Genomic DNA, 9,389 nt, shown 5'->3' with positions numbered 1-9,389 from the left:
CCCCCCCCCAGCCCCGCCCGGCTCCGGGGGCAGGGACAGCCCCCGGCAACCCGAGCGCCAAAGCACACCCGGCATGTCCCGGCTGCCCGGCATGTAGAGTAGAGGAGTTTGTAACCAGGCTGCAGCTCCAGAGCCGCCCTGGGCCCGGCAGGGTCTGCAGGGTCTCGTTGCATGTGGTGTAGGGGGTATTTTAGCTCACTCACCTGAGGCAGAAGGAAGGGGCAAGCAGGCAGCGACAGGAGCTGCCAGCAGCGCTCCCACAGCAGGGGTGAGAGGGGCTGGGAGCCGAGTTCAGCCTCTCGGGGCTGCTCCTCCCTCCCCTGCAGCTCCCAGAGCAAAGTGGGGGGGTCTCTTAGTACACAGGTCTGCAAACACAGCCTGGTCTGCACAGGCAGCTGCTGTTTGCTCAGGGGTGGAACTGTGGCACTAGTCAGTGTTTTTATGTAAATAAATAACAGACCCTGAACTCGTGTGCATCTTTTCTTCTCTCCTGCTCAAAATTTACAGCAGCTCTGCTGCAGGGGAGCTGAGGATGAGGGCAGGGTGGGGGTACAGTGGTACCAAGCACAGGAGGAAGAGCAGCAGCTCTACCCTACCAGGAACCCCCTCAACACAGGAGAGCCCCAAGCCCTGACAGCAGCTGGCTGTTCCTCAGCAGGGCAGTGAGCCTCCCACATGGAAACCCCAGGGGAAATAACAGGGACAGAGGGGTGCCAGGGCAGGAGTTTCTCAGGGACTGCATGAGTCAGAGACAAGTGTAACAGTGTGGGATGGCCTTCCCTTTCTCCCCCTTAGCCCCCTCCCCAGCCTCCCCATTCTCACAATGATGTGCTTCTGGCTTCCTCCAGCTACAGCATTACAACTTTTTATTCCAGTCAAGGCTTCAGGAGAAATAACCAACAACCAACCCTCAACAACCCCAAAGTTGCACAACACAGATCTGTCACCTCCATACCCCACCGTGGTCCTGCCCCCATCCCCAGGGAGCTCCCTCTAACAGGAGCCAGACTTGGTTCCTCAGACATTGCACCAAACAGGACACTCCTCTGAGCTAACAGCCCCATGGCACAGCCTCAGCTTCTCAGGGTAGGAAAGCAAGTGCTCGTTGTTGAAAGGCTGATGACACATTCTGCAGATGCAACCCAGGGCAGGAAACCCCCTCCAGACACTGCTTCAGGGATGGAGATGAAAAGCCAAGCATGTGAAGCCTTTGCCAGGACAGGACAGGACATCTCTAGCCTTAAAAAGCCCAGCCTGGGCAGGGCAGTGCTGCAGTGGAGTCCTCACCCCCTGGCACTGACCAGTCCTGTGCAATATTCAGCTAAAGAGGTGTTACAGCAGTGTGAAAGGAGGTTTGGACAGTCCCACAGGATTCCTGTTTATTTCCTTACTCCACTCTGCAGCCAACTCACCAGCAGCAAGGGAAGGGTCAGAAAGCAGGCAGGGCACATCTCTGCCCTCGCCCCCAGGACAGCCACACCTGACAGTGCCCATCACAGGATGTACCAGGCTGCAGCTCCCGCTGCCACGGCCATGCAGGCTGCCAGCACCAGCTGCACCAGGGGCTGCCTGGCCAGGCCCACAGCAGCCTGGAAGGGGCAGCTGGGGCTTGCTGTGCCTGCAGGACACAGAAAGCACCATTAGCACTGTCACTGTGTGCCACACACCCATGGCAGCCCCCTCGCTGGCACCACCTACCCAGTTTGTCTGCATAGTACGGGCATTTGCGGATGTCTCCCTTTCCATCGTGGACTGGAACGCCTCCATCTTGGGCTTCTTCTCCCAGCGACCTGCCGATCTTGTCCAGCTCATCAAACACCTGCAAGTGGTCACAGTGAGCACGTGAGGCAGGCAGAGGCAGGCAGCTCTCAGCCAGACCCCTGCAATCATCTGGGGAACAGGCAAGCACCACTCCTGCTTCCCTGTGCCCAGCTGCCTTTCTGGGCAGGCCCTGCAGAGCTGGGGTGACACCTGGCACACACTGAGCTCCAGGAAGGCACAGCCCATCCCAAGAGCGTTCAGTCAGAGCCAGGAGCAAGGCAGCACCACCCTGCTGCTCACTGCCCAGCCTGCTGTGGGTGGGAGTGTGGGGTAATAGGCTCTCCCCTCCCTGCTGCAGACCCCTGGAGGATCCCAGCTCCTGCAGTGCTCAGGCAGCCTCTCTCACTGCCATGGGATTCCATAAGGATCCTGACAAAGGAGCCAACCACACCTCACCATGTTTCTGGCCAGTTTAAATCACACTGACCTGCTACAAGCACAAGATTAAAACTTCCATCCAGTAGCTAAATCTGCATTCATCCCCTGGGGCAAGCAGCAGCTCAGTCAGGTTTGATGAGAGGCAAATGCTATGGGAGGAACAGGAAGCTCCAGACATTTCTGACCATGGGCAACAAGTCAGACCTGAGACAGGAGATGAATTGTCACCAGGGTGGTGCAGCACACTCAAATTGTTTGAGGGTGTCTTGGCACAAAGAGCTCTGCTCCCCTCACTGCTTCACAGCCTGTGGGAATCTTCAAGTCCTATTAATTTTACCTTAATCAAAGCACTTGGCTGTGGTGTTGGAGCATGGGAGGAATTCCTGCCTGTAGCTAGTGAAAGCTAGTTCAGCTAGAACCCCAACCCCTCAAGGAGGGGCTGTGGTGGTCTCAGCCCCAGACCACTGACTGGGTGAGTGGTGTGACTGAATTAACCTGGGCCAGACCTAAAAGCTGCAGCACCTACACATACAGGACACCAAGGGATTTGTTTAGTACCTGCATGTTAAATCTGAAGGCTTTGTTGGCCTCTTCCACGATCCTTTCCTTGGTGTTCTTGTCCAAGTCCAGAGCATTCATTCTTGCTCTGTAAAGCTGCTTGAACTGCTGTGCGTTGGAAATGTTGTCAAACACGTAGAATTGGATCCCTTCCTCAGTACTGGGCAACTTCAGGGCCCTCTGGGCTACCTTCTTCAGCACCTGGCCACCTGAGAGGTCCCCCATGTAGCGTGTGTAAGCGTGAGCCACCAGCAGCTCTGGCTCGTGTTGTCCCACATGATGGATTCTGTCCACATATTGCTGAGTTGCCTCTGAACACTGGATCTTTTCTTTCCAGTCTTCCCCATAAAAATACTTGAGGTCTTTGGCCAAAGCTTCTCTCCGGTGGAGCTCCACAGGGAAATAGAGAGGAGCAAAGAGGGGGTTGTCCTTGTTGTGATCCATCTCCTCTTCCAGAGCAGAGTAGGTGAAGTAAAGGGCCACGGTGGCCAGCTACAGACAGAGCACAGCTCATGTGAGAGGCTGCTCACCAGATGGGCACAACTCATCTCATGACTACTCCTGCCTGCATGGAATTGGGGTAAACAAGAGCAAACCCCAGGCCTGGCACAAAACCAGCCTGGAGAGCCTGTACCAGGCAGGCGCTGCTTGAAGGAGCCAAGGCTCTGCTCCACCCACCACCATAGCACCCCCAGGGCTGTGGGGCTCTGCCTTGGAGTCTGGGTGCACCAAAGAGATGGGGAGCAGAGCAACACCCACCTTGAAGAGCTCCTTCTTGATGCGGCCCTTGAGGAAGTCCTTGACAAACTGGGTGTTCTCGGCGCGGTCGTGCGATTCCTTCGTCCCCTCCTTCAGCAGCTCCGAGAGGTCCATGGGGCTGCAGGCAAACACAGAGCTCCTTTCACCCCACAGCCTCACAGTTTGTCCCTGCTGTGTCTGGAGGGATCCCCCACCATCCACCATCCCAGATTGCAGAATGTACAAGGTGGGAGCCTCAGGCCACCCTGCAGGCTGAGCTGGCACCTGCTGGAGGAAGCAGCAGGGTGGCAGCAGCTCCAGTGCCAACCACAGCTGCCACTCCAGGGGGCTGGGGCTTACCAGGGGCTCTGGCCCAGCATGCTGAAGCAACTGCCAAGGTCCTGCTGATCCCTGCACCTTAACCTTTGCTTCTCATCCATGTGAGCCCAACAACACTACACAAGGAAGCCTTGAGCATAAGGCTATCATGGAGCAGCTATCAAGGCAGGCTAAAGGGCATGGGAGCGTTGGTGGTACCTTCTCTGCAAGAAGAAAAAAGGCTCAAGTATGTCCCCCAGTTTTCCCAACTTGGATATCAACTGTTGGTGAAGAGATGAGAGCTGAATGGCAAAACAGGGCAAGAACAGCCTTAAAAAGTTTATTTCTCCTGCATTACACTGGTTTTTCAAGTTTCCACATGGTGTCTTGTTTTTAAAAAGACCCAAAACATTTAAATCTATGATTTTAGGCACCAGGCACTGCACCTACCTGGACACAGAATCACAGAATGAACTGGGTTGGAAAAGACCTTTGAGATCATCAAGCCCAACCTATGACCTAACACCTCCTCATCACCTAAAGCACAGCACTGAGTGCCACGTCCAGGCTGTTCTTAAACACATCCAGGGACACTGACCCCACCACCTCCCTGGGCAGACAATTCCAGTCCCCAATCACTCTTTCAGTGAGGAATTTTTCCTGATGTCCAACCTAAACTTCCCCTGGTGCAGCTTAAAGCTGTGTCCTCTCATTCTGTCAGTGGTTGCCTGGAGAAGAGCCCAATGCCCTTGGCTACAGCCACCCTTCAGGCACAGCATCAGGACACTGGTACAGTACCAACACTCACTCAAATCATGCCAAAGTGCACCTCACAGGTTTTAGCACTAGTTTCCTACAGCTAGCACACTTGTGTTAGCTCTGAGAGAGGCTTTGAACACTCCAGACCCACTGAGTGTGCCAGCAGAGCCAGCAAACATTAATTTCTCATGAAGCTGAGCCTGTCAAGTCAAAGAAGTCAACCAGCCTGTCTAGATCTTCTAAAAAGCACCCTTATCACTCTTCCTGTTTTCCAAGTCTGAAGCCTTGGCTTTTACAGCATGAGTGTGAATTTGTTTTTTAAAGTAACCTCCTTAAAAAAATGTCCTTGCCTAGGCCTGGGTATTCTGCAAAGGCAGAGCTCACCAGAGCAGAGTTCACCTCTAGAGTCAGTTTTCAAAACAAGAAGCCTGCCCAGCAAGCCATGGAAAACTGGCTCCCCTTGGCCAGGAAGACACAAACACAGCTGCCAAATAGTCAGGAGTGTTTCTGAAATGTGACTTTCATAGTCAAGTGTTTGTTGTCAGCCCTGCCAGGTCACTCTTTGCCATCCCTTCCACCCTCACAGTACAGTTTGACTAAAGATTTCACAGCACATGTATTTGATTGATCCCTTATTGGGGTCCCTCACTTCTTTGGGGTGAGAAGGATCACTCCTTTACCTGGAAGATCTCTTGCCTTGCCCAAGGCTGTGCCATTGTGTAGGACAGAACTCACCTGACAGCATCATCTTCGATTTCCTCATAGTGCAAAATGTCCTCCTCTCCCCCCTCTGGGCTCTCCTGGGCTGATGGCATTGTGGTCACTGCTGGGATCAGTCTGAAAAGCAAAATTGGAGAGAGGCTTTCAGGGGAAGCTGCCTTAGCAAAGGGATGGGTGTGAAATGCTGAGCAGTCCAACCAGGAGTTCTCTGAGCAGCCCTGCCAGGCAGGGCAGTGAGGAGCAGCCTCTGGCTGTTTCCCCCTCCCACCAGGCCCTTCCAAGGATGCAGATTTGCCTGTTCAGCTCAGGTGAACCTCAACACTGAGAACAGTTCACAAACACAGCAGCCTGCACTCCATTTCCCCCTCCAGGATGGCTCCTGGCTGAAGATGAGACCTCTGTGTTGGCAATCTGCACTGGACTTGTGAGCAGCTGCTTTCCCCTGGTGCTACCAAATATTTCCCCCAATGTCACACTGAGCAGAGTAACTGGAAAGGGAAGCCCCTCTCCTTCACTCAAGAGGAAGAACAAACATTTCCACACCAGTACAAAGCTTCCCTGGAAATAAGCAGTGAATTAGGCCAGCTGAGTTCTGAAGTCAGGCAGCTCACAGGGGAAACAAGAACATTCCCTGTGACAGAATAGAGGAAGAGGAACTTCCAAAGCAGGGGCAGATTTCACTGCTCTGCCTTTCCTGGGCCATTCTCCAAGCAGAGTGAGCTGCAGACAGCTCCTGCTCCCACTCACACCCTCCTCTCCTGCCTGGCAGAATTTCCTTCAAATCCCACAAGTAACTGGGTTTCTCCTCCTCATTTGCAAGAGGAAATAAAATCTTGGATGTAACAGGATGCACAAGCCTTACCCAGGAGCAGGAACATGACACACCTGGATTACATTGGCTGAGCACAGAAATCCAGGCCCCTCATTTATAAAATGGAGCTGTAATCAGCTTTGTGCAGAGCAGCAGCACCAGCAGCTTCCAGGCAGCCTTGGGAGAGGAGCAAGGAGCTGATGCTGGCTCTTCAGAAAGCACTCACCAAGGGAACCATCCTCGTGCTCCCCACTTCAGTTCAGCTGCACCCATGGATTCCCTGCTCAGCCCACAGCAGGGGACTGGGAGAGCCAGCAAGCAGCTGCTCAGCACAGCACAAGCACACCAGTTAGAAATTAATTGCTCTCCAGTTCCTCACCCCAGACTTTCTAAGCCCTGTTCCACAGCCACCCTCAGTGCCCTTCAAACACCAACCAGGAGCCAGGGCTGAGCCCCATCCTCAGGTGCAGCCCAAGGCTCCCCCAGCTCAGGCACAGACCTGGTCTGGGGCACTCATCACCAGTGAAGGTTTCCCCTGTGATCACAGAATCCTTTCCTGGGACAGAGCCTTCCCCAGGGGAAGGCTGACCAAGTGCATTGTTTTGGGATGCCAGGAGCCCAGGGCTGGGACAGAAGTCATTCAGGGTCACAAGGGGTGGCAGCCCTACAATGTCACCACCCCTCCCCTGACATGGCACCATGCAGCCTCCCCAGCCCAGGATAAAGGTCAGGCCAGAAAGCAGCTCAGGTGTGAGCTGATCACTCACCAGGCAGCTCAACCCAGAGACCCACCCTCACTCCTCACACAGCTTCAGAGTGGGAAATGCCCACTGTGGGGAAAGGAAACAAAGCACAAAGGCAAATGAGCCAGCTGAGCTCAGCCAGGAGCCTGAGCACAGGAGGAACAGTGCATTTGCCACCTGCCAATGTCACCAGCTCTGTGATGCCCTGCCCTGCTCATGGCAGCCCAGGACCTTCCCAGGAGATGCAGATTCCAAAATGAAACTAGACAAACTAGTTCCAATTTATTTTATATTCCCAGAAAGCCAGAGGCGTGCTGTCTCCACATGCCTGAAACAGCCACTGCTGAGAGCAGAGCTCCAGAGCACTGGAGCCACACTCATTCCTTGGGAGAGGCCTGAGGGCTGACAGCAAATCCAGCCCGAAGGAACACACCAGGCCAGGCCTCAAAATCAGTGGTTAACAGCAGCCATGGCTCAAGGTTCCCCAAAGATGGCCCTGAGTTCATCACCTGCTCACCCACCAGAGCCTGCAGTGCCACAGGCTGAGCACACTCCTGCTCACACAGGGCACCCAGTGGGGTCCCAGCAGCCTCCAGCCAACCCTGGTACTGGTGCTGCAGAAGCACAGCTAATGGCAATGGGGAATGACTGTCCCAGGAGCACAGTCTGCTGCTGGGAGCAGGGGTTACCATGCAAAAAGCCACTGAAGGCCTTTGGTCTGTTCCCAGACTTGTTTTTCCCCTGGCCTGTTTTGCAGGGCTCAGCCTGACAAGCTCTTCTCCATGGCAGTGCTAACAGCAGTCCCTGTAGCCCCAGGGGAGGGCAGAACTCGTGCAGGAAAACTGAGATTTCTCCTGATACAGTCTCTAGCACAGACACATCCCTACAGGACAAGTCAGCACAAAGCCCACCCTGCCCTGTGCTGGGAGGAAAGGCTCTCAGAGCCACTGGCTCTCACACCACCACACACTGGGGCTTTTACTCAAAAAATGGCAACTGCAAGCCCCAGTCTGTGGTCACAGCCCTGGTTTCTCTGAAAGGGGGCACGTCCCACACGCCAAGGAGGAGGCTCAGGCAGTGCCACCTCCTCTGCAGAGGCTGGAATGCCATTTCATTTGCTGTAGGGAGCTCTGCTCATCCAGGACCTGGCTGATGTTCAGGGCACCTCCCAGTGCCCAGACACAGCCTGGGAGCAATCCAACAGCTACCACTTGGGATAGCAGGGCTGGAGAGTGGGGAGGAGGTTTGCTACAGGACACCTCAGCATTCCAAACGTTTCTTTCCTAATGACAGCGTTCAAACCCCCTGAGAAAACACCTCCACCTCATCTAGATGCTTGTCCCCACACACATCTCCTCACCAAGCTGCACACCCCAGATGCACAGCTGTTCTTCTAAGGGTAGGAAAACATTTGAGCCAAATAATCCCAAGCCTCTTCAAGGAACAAGACACTGCTGCTGCAGGGAAGGAGCACTGGAAGCCTTAGATTTGCTTGGGCACTCTGGGAGAAGTTTGGTAACTCCCAGGCAGTACAGAGTTCCTATCTGCTGTATAATTTGCATGCAACTTCAAGGCATTTCCCACACACAGAGCTCAGTGTGGTTGGACCTACCATCACTGCAGCAGAAACAAACCTCAGAACCCCAGGCCTAGAGGCTTGAAGACTCATCCCAGAGGTTACCTGGCAATCCCAGCAAGAGAGATTGTCATCTCCATCTCCTTCTGGTGAGGGATTTGGCACTGGCTGCTGCTGGAAATGGAACCTCATAGACTGAATTACCACATTATCTGATCCCAGGTAAGTTGAAGATTTCACCAGGACACAGCCTAAATTTAGGCAGTAATTCAAGTCCCAGACACTGCTAGCAATGCCCACACAAACACCACTTCTGTCTTCTAGAGCTGCAGCTCAGCACTTCAACAAACTGACCAAAGGAAGCTCCTGGTGACCTCAAAGACCTTGTCCAGTGCTTCCCTGTGGCGGTGGCACTTGTGCCAGCCCATCATTATTTTCTCACCCTGGTTATAGGAACAGACAATGGATAACTCAGGGCTGGATGTGGGCTGAGAAAAAAAACATTGTATCAGACACACACAGTTACACGAAACAGCCTTTGTTCAGCACAGAGCCAGCCAGTGCCTGCCCTGGCGGTCATGTCGGTCACGCCGGCTGCCAGCTGTGCCCGGGACAGCAAGGCAGAGCCAGCGACAGGCACTTGGGGCTGCCGTGTGCAATGCAGTGCGGTGTGTGGGTGCTGAGGCCTGAACAGGACAAAGGCCAAAAAGGGAAAAGGAGGAATAGCAAGAGGCCTTCGCTCTCCAAGCGCTTCTCTGAGCGCTGCGGGGCCAAGGAAAGCCAAGCGGCCCCATCGCCACGGGCAGCGCAGGGCTCGGATCCCCCAGCCCCAGGCGTCGCTCAGGAGCGGCCGTGCACAGTCACGGCGGGGCTCTGAGGGCCCGGGCTGGCACACGCCGCCGGGCAGGCGCCCGCTCGCTCGTGGGGACACACGGCAGGACCAGGGAGGGCTGCGGACGGCCGGCCC

The 9,389-nt window shown here is 54.7% G+C and overlaps 1 protein-coding gene across 1 annotated transcript in view; it reads right to left on the bottom strand.

The window, feature by feature from the left end:
- Nucleotides 1-849: 849 nt before the first annotated feature.
- The window catches only part of HMOX2 (heme oxygenase 2), a 14,381-nt gene continuing 5,841 nt past the window's right edge, over nt 850-9,389 (bottom strand). Inside the window, exons 3-7 of the mRNA XM_005425207.3 lie at nt 5,308-5,409; nt 3,517-3,634; nt 2,758-3,249; nt 1,699-1,819; nt 850-1,618 (exon numbers count right to left, since the gene is read on the bottom strand). Coding sequence (XP_005425264.2) covers nt 1,494-1,618; nt 1,699-1,819; nt 2,758-3,249; nt 3,517-3,634; nt 5,308-5,409 — 958 coding nt within the window. The 3' untranslated portion in view covers nt 850-1,493. The remainder of the gene's footprint in view (nt 1,619-1,698; nt 1,820-2,757; nt 3,250-3,516; nt 3,635-5,307; nt 5,410-9,389) is intronic.

This window comes from Geospiza fortis, unplaced genomic scaffold, assembly GCF_000277835.1.
Source record: "Geospiza fortis unplaced genomic scaffold, GeoFor_1.0 scaffold114, whole genome shotgun sequence".
NCBI lineage: Eukaryota > Metazoa > Chordata > Aves > Passeriformes > Thraupidae > Geospiza > Geospiza fortis.
This window is presented reverse-complemented; position numbering and strand designations above follow the sequence as displayed.